This window comes from Mustela lutreola, chromosome 8 (genome assembly GCF_030435805.1).
Source record: "Mustela lutreola isolate mMusLut2 chromosome 8, mMusLut2.pri, whole genome shotgun sequence".
In the NCBI taxonomy this organism is placed as follows: domain Eukaryota; kingdom Metazoa; phylum Chordata; class Mammalia; order Carnivora; family Mustelidae; genus Mustela; species Mustela lutreola.
The window spans coordinates 133122863-133141047 of NC_081297.1; the positions used below are offsets into that span (position 1 = coordinate 133122863).

The 18185-nt window shown below is 40.0% G+C and overlaps 1 protein-coding gene across 1 annotated transcript in view; it reads right to left on the reverse strand.

The window, feature by feature from the left end:
- The window catches only part of PAH (phenylalanine hydroxylase), a 71772-nt gene that overhangs the window by 51812 nt on the left and 1775 nt on the right, over positions 1-18185 (reverse strand). The window contains exon 2 of the mRNA XM_059186686.1: positions 13525-13632. Coding sequence (XP_059042669.1) covers positions 13525-13632 — 108 coding nt within the window. The remainder of the gene's footprint in view (positions 1-13524; positions 13633-18185) is intronic.

Below are 18185 nucleotides of genomic sequence, written 5' to 3' on the forward strand. Positions count from 1 at the left end.
ACAAACATAAACTATAACTAATGGATTTATGTATTATATTATTATTTATTATTTTTATTTTATATTATTTATAATATTTATATTTATTATTATATATTATTATGTATTATATTAATTATTATTATGTATTTATGTATTATAATGATTGTAATGAAAAAGCCCAAGGGGAAAAAAAAACACCAAGCCGAGCATGGTGAAGGGGCTAGGCAGTCCTGGGTGTGGGGGGGCGGGGGAAGTGAGGACAAATTGTAGAACTAAATAAGGTGGGTACATGAGGCTTCATTGAGAAGGGAACATTCATGTACATGTGGGTTTTATTAAAACAATAATCACTAAAGCTACTCAACTTCCATGTCTTTGGCTATCATGTTTTAGCTATTATCAGTTTTGTCATGAAAAAGAAAAAGTCATTTATGTAACCTGATCCTCAAATTTAAATGCATGGTAGTCATCTGCTTCTTACTCTGAAAAGTCTGATTTCATTGACGGACTGTCCTCCTTTGTGAAGAAAACCAAGGAATATGCTCTATCTTTTCTTAAAACAAATAAATAATAGGAGTTATCCCAAACATTTAAATGAATAAAATAAAAACAAAACTTACTTGATTGATTCTATAATTCCAAAAAATGAAACTCATCTATCTTGTACTTCAGGAAGTATATTTTTTGCAGGGGAGTGTGGGGAGGCAGAGGGTAAGGGAGAGAGAAAATCCCAAGCTAGCTCCACACCAGCGTGGAGCATGATGCGGGACTCAATCTCATGACCCTGAGGATCAAGACCTGAGCCAAAATCAAGAGTAGGACACTTAACCAACTGAGCCACCCAGGTGCCCCAGGAGGTATAACTTTATCCTTGATGGTTAAAGGCATGTGGTTGAAGAGAAAACATGGAGAATTACAATGATGACACTTTTTGTTTTGATTATCACCTCACAGTTTAGAATTATGTTCCGTGGCCTTTCTAAAAAGGCTTTGAGTAGGTTAAGGAAGTTGTAAAATATGAAATCAGAGATAATGATGCTTTTCCAGAAGTGGCTGGAGAGTCATTGGTGTTCTGACTCACCCTGCCTTCCTGCCAGGGATATCATGAGAATTCTGCAAATATCAGCTTTTATCATTATTATTACTAGTGTGCAAAGCACAAAGATAAAAAGTTCTGGGTATGGCAAACCAATAAGTAACCCCAAACATGTACTCTTACTGTACTTTCTTCCTCATGATCGGAGGGCACATGATAGAGCCATTGTTTGTGGGCACCAGCTTAAGAGAATCCAGCCAGGAAGCCCAATGTGAGGGTCCCACCTAGAGAAAGAGAGTCTGTGTGTGGAGGAGGGAAGACCAGAGATAACGGTTGCTCTGGAGCTTTCCAGACAAACAGAGGTAACTCCCTAAACAAAGCAAAGAGCAATGTCACCCTTCTTGGCTCAGAAAGAAAGAGAAGATCCACCTACTATTTGCCCAAGTTGAAAGTTTAAAAGAAGAGACTACCTGTTCCTGCCTTGTATAAAGCAGAAAATACAGCAAAGCTGAGAACCAAGAGTGGACACACCTCTGGCATGTTTGTTTTCAAGAATAGAGCAGGTGATGGAAAGAGTAGCAAAGGTGGGAGCCAGAGAAAGGGCTTGAAGACCAACTATAGGCTGCTGTGTTCAACACCAAACTTCCGCCCTCCGCAAAAGCACTTCCAGAGAGAAGACTCTCACTTTAGGAATAGCCATAAAACAACATAGACCCCATGACTCAGTTTTTATAAGGCTGGAGATCAAACTTATGGGGGAAAAAAATTCACCAAAACTCATAACCTAACCAAACTCCCCACAATAGGGAAACAATTAGGAAAATGATAGTGGAATCACTCAGTGGAGATTATGCCGCTTTTGAAAAGCAGGTAACATTCACAAATCAATCAATATGATACAAAATGTTTAGAAAATTAGAAGCTTCCAATTGGGGGACAGGAGAAATAAGTGAAGGGGATTAACAGGTTGGAAGCTTCTAATTACAAAATAATAAGTCATGGGCATGTATTGTACAGCATGGGGAAGTAGTCAATATTATTGTAATAACTTTGTATGGTGACAGATGGTAACTAGACTTATGATGGAGATAATTTTGTAATGTATAAAAATATCAAATCACTATGATGTACATCGGAAACTGATAGACTGTTGTATGTCAATTATACTTCAATTAAAAAAAGAAACTTCCTCTGCCCCCAACCCCTCACCCAACTCATGCTCTCTCTCTTTTGCTCTCTCTCTCTGACCAAATAAATAAATAAAATATTTTATTTATATATATAAATATAAATTATATATAATGTAATTACATATGATATACAATGGTATTATGTATAATATAATTATATATCACATATAATTATAAATTAAAGATTTTATTTATTTATTTGGTCAGAGAAAGAGAGAGCACAAGCAGGGGGAGCAGCAGGAAGAGGGAGAAGAAGGATCCTCGCTGAGCAAGGGAGCTCCATGCAGGACTCAATCCCAGGACCCTGGAATCATGACTGGAGCTGAAGGCAGACTCTTAACTGACTGAGCCACCCAAGGGTCCCAGTAAATAATATCTTTTAAAAAAATGCTTAAAACAGTATCAGTAATCACTCTAAAATATGTTAACAGTAGTAGTCTATAGACAATGGGCCTACAGATGATTTTTGTTTCTGTCTATTTTTTTCATCATAGTTCAACTTTTCTAAAAACAACACTTACACTTTTACAAAGAAAAATTAACATTGCTTTTTAAATGGTTACAATGATAACCACTTGGGAAAATACTTATGATTAATTTAAGTATGTGATAATTATAACATGTTTTAAAAAACTATGCCCAGGTTAAAAAAAAAAAACAAAAAAGGAAGAAAGAGAGAAGGAAAGAAAGAAAGAAAGAAGACTAGAATAAAATGCATCAAAATGAGTTATTATGAAATTATGTACAACTTCTATTTATTTGTCAAAAGACTTACTATATTATACATATAATGAAAAGAAAAATATATCTTTTAAATGTGAGTGAAGTTTTTGGCTAAGAACACTCCGCCAAACTCTCTAAGCTATTTCTTTCCCATTTGAATCAATCTATTAAAAATTAATTCTCAAGTTTGGCATGCAATTTGATTATTGGAGTTTTTCCAGCTCAGATACCAATAATCTTGGTTGCTAAGAGAGACTTTAGAAATCAACCTTCAAAGCTGATTATGATCATAGTTACCTTTTAGTAAATGAACTTTTATTTTTAAGCAAGGGGACTGGGTAGGTATACAAACGGACCCACATACACTCACCATATTTTTGGGTGAGGGACAAAGAAAGAACTCTTTTTGTTATTGACATGGACATCTGAGTGGAGGCAAGAAAAGTTTAAAGCTAAACAGTTTGAGGACAATTTCATGATTTGTCCCATAGCCAATCTACACATAAAAGATAACGGTGTAACACCTTAATTAATTAGGACTCTTGAGCAGAGAGTGTAGGGACTCAGAGAAAAATAAACTGAAATGAAAAGCCTCTTTTAATAAGGATTGGCCAAGGGGTGCCTGGGTGGCTCAGTGGGTTAAGCCTCTGCCTTCAGCTCAGGTCATGATCTCAGGGTCCTGGGGTTGAGCCCCGCATCGGGCTCTCTGCTCTGCAGAGATCCTTCTTACCCTCGCCCCTCTGCCTGCCTCTGCCTACTTGTGATCTCTCTCTGTCTCTCTGTCAAATAAATAAATAAAACCTTAAAAAAAAAAAAAAAAAAAGGAATTGGCCAGAAATCCTTTCCTGTTCCCATCCTTAAGAAAAACCTTTCTACAGGGGTCTTGGTCAGTAGTGAATAAAACTGCAGATACACAGAATTCCCAATGGTGAACAAGGGACTTGCCTTTGTGGATCTCTTCAAGTTTGGGGTTCATTCTTTCTTCTTCCATTTCATTCCTCAAGAAAAGGAGAATGGTGTAACAGAGGAAAGATAGGCTTTGGAAACTACTCTGAGTTCAACTTCTGGTTCTGCTGCTCATCACCTCTGTATGCATTAGCTGGTCATCCTGAACTCTTATTTATTTATGTTTAAAATGAAGACAATAGTGTTACCTGGTAGCTCAGTAAGAAAAAGAGAAAAAGTACCTCACACCATTTTGGCTTCATTGATAGATACCCAATAAGGACTTATGATACTTTGCTTCTCTTAGCTTGGTATGGATATACATTCCCCCGGGAGGCAAAATGCATTATGTTTGATGAGTTCTTTCACCCTTTATTATCTAAATTTTTCTCAGCTTCTTTCCTGAAAACATGTTTCAAAAAGGAGAAGGGAAAGTTGAAGACATTTTCAGATGGAATGAGGCTGGAAAAGGAGAGCTTCTGGACCACTCCAGGCTGTTGCCTTAGAATAAACTTGAAAGAGTTATGTTCTGACCTATTCCAGAGGTTTCTGAGGGCAAATCAAAGACATTCACAAAGAATGTCCCAAATCATTGGTCTGAAGTAAACAGGAGCTTTCAATAATTCATTCAATCAAACACCTTCCATGTGCCAAACACTGTCCCAGTGCTGGGATACAACAGTGAACAGAGTGGGAAAAGTCCATGCTCTTCGGGAGGTCACATTCTCAAAGCAGGAGACAAACAGTAACTATGAAAAACAAATAGAATATACAGTCTTCAGATGGAATGGAAAAAATCCAAACCAAAGAGGGATTGGATATTCCAGGGGTGCCATGAAGGTGCTATTTTAAATAGTGTGATCAAGAAAGGCTCAAAAAATAAACAGGTGACATTTAAGCACAGATCTGAAGTCAATGAGAGAGCAAGCTGTGAGCGAAACAGCAAGTGCAAGGGTCCTGGGGCAAGACAGTGCACAAGATGACTCAGAAACATCAAGCATGCCAGAGTGTCTGGAGCAGAATGAACAAGGAGGAGGGCAACAGGACAGGAGGAAGAGCAGTAACTGACCACGACCTATCAGCCATTATCTGAACTTAGTTTTTCACTCAGATTGGTAATAAGAAGATACATATAGTAGGTAATGAGGAAGAAAAGGTGCATTTTGGGACTCATGTTTTGAAAAGAGCACTCTGGCGGCTGTTTTAATAATAGACTATAGTGGGGTGCCTGGGTGGCTCAAGTGTTGAGCTTCTGCCTTCAGCTCAGGTCATGATCTCAGGGTCCTGGGATCGAACCTGGCATCTAGCTCCCAGATCAGCGGGAAGCCTGCTTCTCCCTCCCCCTCTCCCTTCTTGTGTTCCCTCTCTCACTGTGTCTCTCTCTGCCAAACAAATAAACAACATCTTTGAAAAAAAAAAAATAGACTGTACTAGGCCCAGGGCAGAAGCAGAAGCAGTCTGGAGACCCCTACAATATTTGGGGTAAGAAATGACAGTTATAAGGATTTGAGAAGAGATTTTATGGAGATGTAGGTGGGCTTCCTATTTATTTTACTGATCTCCTCTTGGGAGAGGGCCAGGAACAGCTCTGGTTGAGCAAGAATATGGAAACCGAACCCACCGGGATGAACAGGAAACCAAGAACATTCAGGAAAGCTTGGGCAGCACAACTAAATTCTAGAGTGGGCTCCAGATTATTCCCCACCCTGCTCTGGAGGAGAGTTCTTGGTTAGGTTCAGGCTGGATGGTCAGCCGGATTAATACACCCTGAAGACCATCTTTTGGGACACGATGCTGCTTGCTCTGGAAGAACCTCTGTTGTAATCTCTGGGACTTCTCTTCCCTCTGTCTTCTCCCTCTTTGTTAGATTATTTCTTCTCTGCCCTCCCCTCCATTGGGTTGGGGTTGCATCAAACTCAGAGGAGACCCTTTCTGGAGAGATCTGGAGTAGCAGCTTAATCTAAGCTCTTTTCGAGGCTTTGGTGAGTAGAGCCTTTTTGTTCCTGTGTTCCTCTTTGTACACCTTTTCTTGCCAAAAGGATCATAAAATGAAAAAGGACATGTTTCAGTCCAGGGCTCCTGAGAAGCAATCACTACTCATGGACCATCAGGGGGGTCATGGCACTCTTTCAATTTTCACCATGTGAGATTGAACTTCATCAGAAAAGTTCAAACTGTAAGCTCTGTGTTGCTATTTCCCAAATATGTCCACCTCTGAAGGGTTTTGCAGCTAAAAACAGTGCCAGTTTTCAATCTGAGGTTCTTCTAGTCAATACATAGTCACCTGACCTGTACAGAAAGTTAAATGCATCACCATGTGTACAGGTAAATAATGAAGGCAACCTAAATGTCCACCAACAGGAGAGGACCAAGTATAGTCATACCACGAATGTGCAAGGAGGAGAATAAATGAGCCAGAACACTACGGACTCGAGCCAATCTCCAAAGCAACATTCACCACTCTGTCATCAAGAAAGAAACTACAGGGGCACCTGGGTGGCTCAGTGGGTTAAAGCCTCTGCCTTCAGCTCAGGTCATGATCCTAGGGTCCTGGGATCGAGCCCCACATCGGGTTCTCTGCTCAGCAGGGAGTCTGCTTCCCTCTCTCTCTCTCTGCCCACCTCTGCCTACTTGTGATCTCTGTCAAATAAATAAATAAAATCTTTAAAAAAAGAAAGGAAGAAAGAAAGAAACTACAAATGAACTGTTAAAATACGATTCCAATTTTCCAAAAAGTCAAAGCTTGCAAAAGTAGGCCATGCATTGCTAATGGGTAACTAAACATAGCAAAGGCTAAAATGATATGTGGAGTAACATTGAATTCAGATTAGTAGCTACATCTGAGGAGGAAACTCATGGAGAAGGGTATCCAGACTTGGGTCACTCATGCAATGTTTCCTTTCTTAAGCAGGGGGTGAGTTGCATGGGTGTTCTTTCTATTGTGATAAATACTGGGGGCTTGAAAGAATATTTTTTTTAAGGATTTTATTTATTTATTTATTTATCAGAGAGAGAGAGAGAAAGAGAGAGCGAGCACAAGCAGGCAGAGGGGCAGGCAGAGGCACAGAGAGAAGCAGGCTCCCTGCTGAGCAAGGAGCCCAACGTGGGACTCAATCCCAGGACCCTGAGATCATGACCTGAGCTGAAGGCAGTGGCTTAATCAACTGAGCCTAGTCAATACATAGTCACCTGACGTGTACAGAAAGTTAAATGCATCACCATCTGTACAGGTAAATAATGAAGGCAACCTAAATGTCCACCAACAGGAGAGGACCAAATATAGTCATACCATGAATGTGCAAGGGGGAGAATAATTTTAAAAAGAGAGAATATTTTAAAAGTCATCTGTGTTGTAAGATTTTATTTTTTCCTCCACTGGAGCTCAACGTTCTTCTTATTTTGATTAAAGCAGCAATGTTCCTGTAAACACGTGTACCGCTCACGACCGCTCTGGACTTATGGCCAGAGGGGTAAAGGCAGCCCTCGTGATTCATTCTAGATCCAGTCCCGCTCTCCAGGCCCAGGGGTCACAGGCAGGACCTTAAAATCCAAACTTCAGGTGGTAAACATGACACATAAGCCTAGAGGTCTCCCCACCTCTTGGAACCCAGACTCAGTCCCCAGAAACGCTGAGGTTGGCAGACAGAAAGGCTGTGAGGATTCTGTTACCTGACCACTTGTTTATTCTCTCCTTTCAGGTTATTTGTTTCTTTGTTCTAGAATTAAGTTTTCCCTTCCTCTCTCCTGGTCACCCCCTTCAGGTTTCAGCTTAACCACTACATCTGCAAAAAATATTCCCTGGCCAACGCTGCCTCATGGAACCCTGAGCTTCTCTCATTTTTGTAGGGACAGGGAATGGCTATGACTCACCCCAGTCTCCCCAGCACCTTTATAGAGTCTGATAACAGTAGATACTCAAAAAATATTAACTGAATGCATAAATGAGAGAGATTGAGCTCACTGAACATCCAATGGGGAAAAGGCATGAATCATCGGGGGACAGGGAGAATATGGGAAGTGAATATGACCAATATTGACTGGGTATTTTCCTTTTGTTTCCAAAAGCCCTGACCACTGTGAAAATGGAAAGTCAACTCTGAAGTGGTTTTGGCCCCAAGTGTCTAGCATTAGGCAGGTTGCTTAGTCAGAACCTCCGTGTCCCCATCAATTAAATGATGCTAATTGAGCATACCCATGAACCTCAGCACTCTGTATATTCATATATTTGCTTGTTCCCTTCCTTATAAAATCTATAGTAAGGTGATTAGTGTAATGCTAGCAGAGGGAGGAAGACTTCTTCTTTGCCATCTCCCCAGGGAGCTGGTATCTAATTTTACAGTCCATTACTGAGGCACTTGCAGCAAAGACTCTCAGGGGACTATTTTTCTAAGAAGGTGCAAGACATGAGCTAGCAGAGGCTAACAATATAGAGAGCTACAGACAATGTTTAGATAAAAGCATGAAGAATTGAAAATTAGAACAACCGAGAACAGTGGGATGTTGGCAGATTAGCAGGTAGAGGTTTGGGTGTATTTCTAATTATTTGACCCCAAGTCACAAAAACAAAGGTTTCACTGTCTCAGCACTCAGCCAACACATGCAAACACAGTACTTCTGTATATCTCTTATAAATACCAAACCGATTGTGTTACGTTCTGATGTAGTTACTAGCTAAGGCTGACAAGGATGCAAGTCCATTGGCAGGCAACATCATCCCTTAATGGGATGGTGACTTGGGTGTTAAACATCTGAGGAAAAGAAGGGCTCTCAAGCAGGGAATGGAGCCTGACCATGCTGGGAGAAATCTGCCCTTACTCTGCAGATTTCACGTTTTGTTTGAGGAGCTAGGATGTCTATATGTGCTCCCGGTGGCTAGGGGCTAAGAAAGCTGTCACCATATGGAGTCAGGCCAGGGGGACCAGATGGTCCAGGTTCACACAACTGTTGGTGTTTCATTTATTACTCTGAGCATGTATTAAAGTTAAGTTAAATGTCCCTGTTGCCTCTCTGCTATGCTGCAAGCCATCAAAGGATAGTCTTGCTCATTAAACATAGATAGAACCACTGTGAGAGATTCATAGGGTACAGGTGATTCTCCCATTATGGAATGTTCTCCTTCCATTGCCAATCTTGGGGGAGCTGGATAGATTTGTATCCTTTGTCTCTATTAAGGATAAGTAAGCTTATTTATACCATCATTTTGGTTTTGATTCTGCCCTTCCTTTTGCTGGCTGTTTTCATAGTACTAATACTAGAAATCAATGACTTCTGGCATCCTTCTACAGTAGAAACATTGCCTTTAACTGATTTGAAATATGCTCCTTGTAATTTCTACACCTTGACCTTTTACCTCTAAAGTAATAAAAAGTAAGTAGTATTTTTCTCCCATAAGAGCCCTTTAAATATTTCCTTGCCCCGTCCACCCTCTTCAAGACATAAAATCCTAATCCTTTAACTCCTTTTCATATTGCTAGGAATTTAAGAATCCCTGAAGTTCTATGACTCTCTAAAATTGTGGTGCATAGAAATAAAAGTAAACATTTATTTTTTTAAATATTTTATGTATGTATGTATGTATTTGACTCAGAGAGAGAGCATAAGCAGGAGGAATGGCAGGCAGATGGATAGGGAGGAAGGAAGGAAGAAAGAAAAGGAAAGGAAGGGACACCTGGGTGGCTCAGCGGGTTAAAGTCTCTGCCTTCGGTTCAGGTCATGATCTCAGGTCCTGGGATTGAGCCCCGAATGGGGCGGGGGTGGGGGGGGGTCTCTGCTCAGCAGGGAGCCAGCTCCCCTCCCCGCCTGCCTCTCTGCCTACTTGTGATCTGTCTCTGTCAAGTAAATAAATAAAATCTTTAAAAAAAAAAAAACTACTCTTCAGAAGTTATTAACTTGATCCGTATGTATCAACAAGTATGTATCTCAAAACACTGCATTTAGAAAAAAAATACATAGCAATTCCTCCTGAACATCTCATGTGTAACTATTTTGAGGGTTTTACCTGCATTAAGTCATTTAATCCTCAGAACTACCCTTTGAAACTGATGAGATTATTATTAAGAGGAACTGAAGTACAGAGAAGTCAAACGCTTTTCCCAAAGCCACAGCTGTTTCTCCAGAGTTCGTGCTCTGGACGGATCTACTGAACTGACACAAAGAGGCTGCAGAACAGCAAGCACAGCCCAATACTTGCCAATATCCTTATTATGTGAAATATGGGGAAAAGTATACTAAACTCACAATAAGGCTGCCTTGGCCAGGAAGTTCACAGCATGACAGGATTGAGAGGAGACCAGAAAGCACTTCAGCAACATCTTTTTTTTTTTTTTTAATATATTTTTTTAAAGATTTTATTTATTTATTTGACAGAGAGAGATCACAAGTAGGCAGAGAGGCAGGCAGAGAGAGAGAGGAGGAAGCAGGCTCCCTGCTGAGCAGAGAGCCCGATGCGGGACTCGATCCCAGGACCCCGAGATCATGACCTGAGCCGAAGGCAGCAGCTTAACCCACTGAGCCACCCAGGCGCCCTTCAGCAACATCTTTAAAGTTGTGATTCGTTTTAAAGAAACAGTATGTTAATTTGTAACTTTTGAAACCATAATCATACATGAAAGTGAACTTGTCGAAATGTTAACAGTGGCTGATGTGGATGAGGGGAATATGGGTAGTTATTTTTCTTGCACTTTGGTACACATTTCAATTTGAAGGAAAGAAGGAATACTTAGTGACAGATCCCTTTCCCTCAAAGAATAGGAGGATGGGGTCATGATATTTGTATTAAAAAAAAAAAAAAAGACTACAGAAGTATTCAGATGTACTGGGACAAGTGTATCTGTCAGAGGTGTGGGGTGCCAGAGAGAACTTATGGCTGGCAAATTCAGAATCCGATCACCAGCATACATTAGCTGTGTGACCTTGAACAAATGACTCACCCTCTCAGAACTACTTCCTTCACACAAAATATAGTAATACTACCTTCACAGGTTGAATGGGGACCAAACCAAGGATCCTCTGTGCCTGCTTTATCAGGTACTATGGTTCTGCAGACACTGGAATTCAATTTTCTATCTTCCCTCAACACTTCAATAAATTTAACTTAACTCTGTATTTTGCCAGTCTGTTAAGGGTAGAAAGGTTGTTCTATACAATGTCTAGGGCAACTTCTGAAATATATTTGGAAAAAAGTGCAACACACACTATCAAGAAACCCTTCACCAATCCCGATACAGTGACCTCTGTTTCCTCCTCTGTGAATGTGCCATCAAAAGAAATGAAATCTTGCCATTTGCGACAACATGGATGGAACTAGAGCATATCATGCTTAGCGAAATAAATCAAGCGGAGAAAGAGAACTATCATATGATCTCCCTGATATGAGGAAGTGGTGATGCAACATGGGGGCTTAAGTGGGTAGGAGAAGAATAAATGAAACCAGATGGGATTGGGAGGGAAACAAATCATAAGTGACTCTTAATCTCACAAAACAAACTGAGGGTTGCTGGGGGGAGGGGGGTTTGGGAGAAGGGGGTGGGATTATGGACATTGGGGAGGGTATGTGCTTTGGTGAGTGCTGTGAAGTGTGTAAACCTGGTGATTCACAGACCTGTACCCCTGGGGATAAAAATATATGTTTATAAAAAATAAAAAATTTTAAAAAAATGCCACTTACTAACCAGAGCAGTTGAGTTTTGAATAATGCTTTTAAATGTTCACCCAGAGTACACACACACACACACTCACACACACACACACACACACACACACACCCTCTGGGTGCATTTTATCTAGTCCTGGTAATTTAGTTACTTATGGTTTATTTATTAGGTTGAAAACATCCTGTTAATTTACTATTATTTAATTTATTAACTGATTAAGGCCTGACCTCTCAAGGGGAAAATGCTGATTAACTGTATAATACAAAGGCTAAGATGTTTCATAGGAGCGTCTTACAGATACCTTCTTCCTTCTGAGTAGTTCCTCGTTCAGAGAGTCCTCTTGCCTCTCTTCTCTGTGCTGTTTGCTCTCATTCAGGCAAACATTCCCCTACCCACCCCCACCTCCTTTGGAAAGCCAGGTTCAACATTTTTAAAAACAGACTTTATTTTTTAGATAGATTTTCGATTTATAGAAAAATTAAGAGGACAGTATGAAAAATTTCCATATACTCTGCACCCAGTTTTCCTATTACTAATATTTTATGTTAGTATGGAATATGTGTTAAAATTAATGCCCTAATATTGCTGCATTTTCAGAAAATAAAGACCATCCTGTATTTGAATTTTTTTTTTTTTTTTTTTAGTTCATATCTAATGTCCTTTTTCTGTACTAGGCTCCCATTCTAGACCCACATTACATTTAGATGTTATATCCCTTTAGGCTCCTCCCTTGACTGACAATGCCTCACACACTTCTTGTTTTTGTTGATTTTGATAGTCATAGTTTTGAGGAATATGGGTCAGGTATTTTGTAGAGTGTCCCTTAACTGGAACTTGTCTGATGTTTTTCTCATAGCTAGACTGGGATTATGGTTTCAGGGGAGGAAGACCACAAAGGTAAAATACTATTTTCATCAAGTCATATCGAGGGTTCATCTTCTTACGTAAGTAGTCACTATTGACCTTCATTGCCTGGCTGAGCTACTGTTTGTTAGGGTCTCCACCTCCTTTCCATCCTATCCTGTTTGGAAAAAAGTCACGCTGTGCCATCCGTACTTAAAGAGTGGGGAGTGATGCTCTTCTTTGAGTATAGAATATCTAATTAAATGATTTAGAACTCTTCTGCATGGGAGATGTGTCTTTTCTCCATTGATTTATGTATTCAGTCACCAGATACAATTTTTAAAAAGATTTATTTATTTATTTGAGAGAGGGAGAGAGAGCGAGAGAGCACATGCATGAGCAGGAGGTGGGGGAGAGATCAGAAGGAGGAGAGAGAAACCCAGGCAGACTCTGCACTGAGCCCAACATGGGATGCCATCTCGCAACCCTGAGATCAGGACCCCAACTGGAACCAAGAGTCAGATACTTAACCGACTATGCTACACAGGCACACCATGAGATATAATTTTATTAAAGAACTTGGGGTAAAAATTAATTGGTTCAAAGATATTCCTTCCTAAAATCCAGGACCAAAAAGAATGAAGCTTAATTTGCTTTGCTTCTATGAAATTTAATTTCATTCTTAATTGAACATTAAATCTGTATAAAACTGGTCTGTAGAGGAGATAAGGCTGACTGAGCTAAGATTCCTTTCCTGAAAAGCAGGCCCAGACAGAAAATGTATATACATAACAAGGCAGATAAGTACTATAGTTAAAAGTAAAGTGCTTTGGGAGCACTGAGAAGATAGTAACTTATTCAGGGAGAGCTTGATAAAAAAAAAAAAAAAAAGTCTGAAACCAGGGCCGGCTTTCTGTGTATGTAACCAGTGATTCTGAACGATTCCAATTATGAATAGAGAGCAACCCAGATAGAATGGAAGGCTTTACTAAAGTCACACAGTTGGTTAACACCAGCATCTGAGCTGAAAATGAATTCTTCCAATTCCGTATCCCATGTTTCTCTTACTGCATTTTATTAGAAAACAGAAGTCTGAAACCCAGAAGTCTGCTATGCATTATCCAAGATGGAAACAGAATGGCATGGAAATTACCTCAAATAAGCGCAAGACTTTGGCCAGGGCACCAACTTCTTCTTTGAGTGAGAAGATCAGTGATATGGCACCATTTTGACTGGAGTTGTCTTCAATATAGCTTGTTTCCTAAAAAATGAAGTGTTCTTGGTTAAAATGCTTTTCTGTGAAACCTCCAAGGAAGAGGCTGCCATGAACTCTCTCTTCTTGTCAAGGCTTAGAATACAGTAAGCTACATATATTCTACATAGAAATATATAATTTCTGATGGAAAATAAAGAAGTCAAGGGATATATTATTGAATTGAATACTGACCTAAGAGCATTATTGAAAATATTTCAATTCAATTTTAATTATTTACTGATATCACCAGTCATTCTATAGCTTCAAGACCTTTTAATGAGCACCTGCCAAGTGCTGGACACCATTAGGGCCCTGAGATCCAAAAGTAAGACAATGCCCCATCATTTAGGAGCTCAATATTTGGCTTAAAAGACACATAAACCACACAAAGATCCTCAGAGATAGTATAATACAGTTCAAAAAGTGTTCGGGAAAACAATGAAAAATATGGTGTGGAATGTACTAAAAATGGGTGTTTGAGACTAAAGACCTGGGCTGAAATTCTCTGTCTTCCAGTTACCAGCTCAAACAGTCTAGGCAGATAGCTTGGCCTTCTAAGTTTCCTCATCTGGAAACTCTTGGTAATCATAAGCTCTGTCAAAGCAGTATTCACATAATGAAAAAAACAAAAAAGATAAAATAGTTTACATATAAAAATGAAGAAAAAATATATATACAAGAATGACTTCTTGGCCTTTGGCAAAGATCTCAAGGAAGCATCACACTCAGGAAACATTGTTCTGTATGCTGGGATCCAAGATATCCAATTAAAGTCACAAAATACATAAAAGTAATACAAATAATCTGTTGGAAGATGGATATCCTACACTACAAAGCAAAGTACGACAAGGATCTAGCACTTTCTACATGCATGTGACAGCAAACTAAGGTGGGATTAGGGTTGGTATTGCAGGGTTTGCTGCAAACTTTAAAAATTGTATAGTCAAGTTTTACAGTAATATATAAAGCTCCATATGTGCCCACAAATCAACAGTATGTACCTAAAACTAGGAAGAAAAACCCGTGCAGAACAATTACTCTCTTATAAGAAAGCTGATGAAATCAATGGAATAGATGTTACATCAGCTCAGTAAGAAGGCTGTGTTGGACGGTTCTCCCAGTGACTCAGCATAATAAGCCTTGCATGAAAATTGATGGCCCCTACGATGAAATTCTTTTCATTCAGAAAGTTCAGATTTTCACAGAACCACACCCCAAACAGAGGTGGGGGGCAAGAACCAAAATTATCAGCAGGTGTCATTAGATGGAGCTTCACATGACTTGAAGATTGAACTAATCTACATCCCTAAATGGACCATGATTTTCTTTCTTGAAAAAAGCTTTTTCTTTTAAAAAAATTTCAGTATAGTTAATCTATCATTTCTTAAGAGCCTGTAATATCCCAGGCATTATAGTAAGCACTTGATTTGGATTATCTCATTTAATTTTGATACAATTTAGGAGGCTTTACTATCTACCAAGTGTCAGCTTTTATTGACAACAAAATGAAGCCTTAGGGAAGATAAGTAATTGTCCACAGTTACGCAGTCAGCAATGGAGCCAGGGTAGGACCTCACACCATCTGACCCCAGCCTATGTCCACCACTCACAGCTTCTTCTTGCAGGACTATGTCCTGCCTCTCCCTCTTTTAAACCCTGCCAGAGATATGCAGAGGAGTCTCTGACGTTAGTCTTCTTCCTCCCAGAGAACATTAAGCCCTTAGTCCTTTCTGGTTTCCTTGAAAAGATGAAATATTTCCATTTCTGGTTCAATTGGCAACATTCTCTTCTGGTGGCCTCTAAGAAAAGTTACACATTCCAGATAGACATCAACAGACACCAACTATGACTGGGGCAATTCAGGCTTGAATGCACCCTTCCTCAAGATTCCCATCACCACCACCTTCCTGCTCCTGTAGCTCTGAGTCCTATCTGACCTTCCCCAGAAATGACCCTTGGGGTTATGTCCTCCTTTTGTTCCTACTGCTACCACGCTAATCCAGCTCTTAGTGATCTATATCGATCTGGCCCTAACAGACTTTTGCTTGTGTCCCTCTTCTCCTCAGAATTCTTCAAACCCTCCCCATGGCCAGCAGGATAAAATACCTCTTTCTGATATACAGGAGTATCTTGAGACCTCATCTCCAGAGGCCCACCCACAGGAACGACCTCGCCAGCAAACGGGCTTTCTCCCTGTCTTTTCAGCTTCTCATTAAAGCAAACGCCATGCACCACTCTGCCTCGTCCCCTTTCAAATATCTTAGCCTGCCTCAAAAGCTCTCTTTGGGTCTCACTTCTGCCAGGAGACTTCTGTATTCCCCAGCTAAGGTGAACGATCCCTCCAGGTTCTAGGCATTCTATTTGGCTTCTGATGCCGACATAGGACTTGACTCGCAGAGCTGGCCCTGTTTTTAGGGTTCATCTAGTTTCTCCCCGTTATTTTCCCTATTTCTTGTAGACCAGTTATTCAATACCTCTCTCAACAGCTTACTCTTACCCACTCCTGTTCCTTTCACTTTCTCCCCATACACTTTCTAGATCAGAGATTTTCAAAAAGCGTTCCTTGTTTCTCCACTTCAAAATTACCTGGGGATTCCTTGTTCAAGAGCAGATTCCAAGGCCTCACCCTAACCCATTAAATTTGAGTATCTGGGGTATAGGCTCTCAGCACCCACATCTTCAAAAGATCACAGATGATTCTTAACCACAAAAGATTTTGAAACCACTGATAAATGCACAGCTTATTTTTTTAATTGTGACTTTGCCCAAATATGTCTGCAAACTCACATTTACCATATGATAAGGTACTACTTTCATTGTTATTAATATTAATAATGGAACTTACCATTGAATGAATACCCACTATGTACCAGGAGCCATATTGGTGCTTTTTATAGTTAATAGACATCATCATTGGCAGCAACTAGCACTATTACAAGAGTTCACATGTAATCCGTTCATCGAGTCCTCACAATAGCACCATGAAGTAGGTGCTATTATTTTGCAAGTGAAGGAATAGACTCTGCTAGGTTCAGTGAACTGTCCAAAGACACCCAGCTAATGAGTAGCAGAGCTTGGATTTGAACATGGGTCCAACACTTCCACAATCCGTATTCTGCCTCCCAGTGACAGACCAACTGAGACAACAGCTCCCTTTTTCCAAAACTTGAGGGGACTTAAATGAAAAGAAGCTCATGGATGTTTGTGATATGGTGTGGCCTTGGGTGGATCCTGATTCCAGCTTTGCTATGTTCATCCCACATGGGACCTTGGGCAAATCTCTCCCAGAAAAAAAAAAAAAAAAAAAAAAAAAAAAAAATATATATATATATATATATATATATATATCTTTTTTTAAAGATTTTATTTATTTATTTGACAGACAAAGATCACAAGTAGGCAGAGAGGCAGGCAGAGAGAGAGGAGGAGGAAGCAGGCTCTCTGTGGAGCAGAGAGCCTGATGTGGGGCTCGATCCCTGGACCTTGGGACTATGACCCGAGCTGAAGGCAGAGGCTTTAACCCACTGAGCCACCCAGGCACCCCATCTCCCAGAATATATTTTTACTGGCTCATAATCTATACCTTATTTGCTTTCAAAAGGCATGAGAGTTGACTTAGAAATATGTACACCCAGGGAGGGTAAAGGTAGAGAAGTAACTCAGAAACTAGATCAGAAGAAATAGGGCAGGGAAAATGAACTTTACTAACACCCAAGAGAAAGAATTTTGATCATTGGGCAATCCATTTAACAGGAAAAATATATTCCCTATGGTTGTGTCTAATAAATATACTCTGTTATCTTTGGAAAAGAGCATTTTTGAAAATTAGGAACAAAATTTAGCTAGGTATTCCTTTTGATCTTAGTGCTTTTTGGAGCCATGGTAGGAGATTTCTATTTGCATATGGGATTATATGCATAGACATCCACAGTGGAAGACAGCCAAAAACAAGATGTGGATATCCTTCCATGGACATGCTATAGCTCTATATTCCAGTGTGTCTCTGCAGGAGGAGGCAGTGTGGGAGAAGGGTGCCCCGGGGAGTTGGAAGTGAGATCTGTGTTTGAACCCTGGTTTCACCATTTAAAGCTCTGATTTCTGAGTTTCCCTCATTTTGTATTCCATTGCCCCATTCTATTTTTCTTCACAGCTCTTTTCTCTCATACATGAAATTCGTGTCCATCTCATTCGTTTTTGTATTGTTTTTCTTACCCACTAGAATATGTTTTACTGGCACAGAAACTCTGCTGTGTCTGGCACATAGTAGGGGTACAATAAGTCTCCTGGGTGAATGAATGAACCAAATATCTATTGCAGGGTTGTCATGCCTGTTGTGTGTGTAGATCACATATCCTATCACATGCTCTCCAGCCTTGTATCAGAATTACGTCCAGCATGGTCTGTTCATCTGGGTCAGGAGATTCGAGAAGGCATAAACCAAATCTTTTTTGCAGACTGTCAGGAATCCTAAAGACTATTCTAATCCAAACTCTCCTCCCCACCACCACCCCAGTTTTACAGATACCAAAGTGAGCTTCCTCCTCCTAGTTAGGTGACTT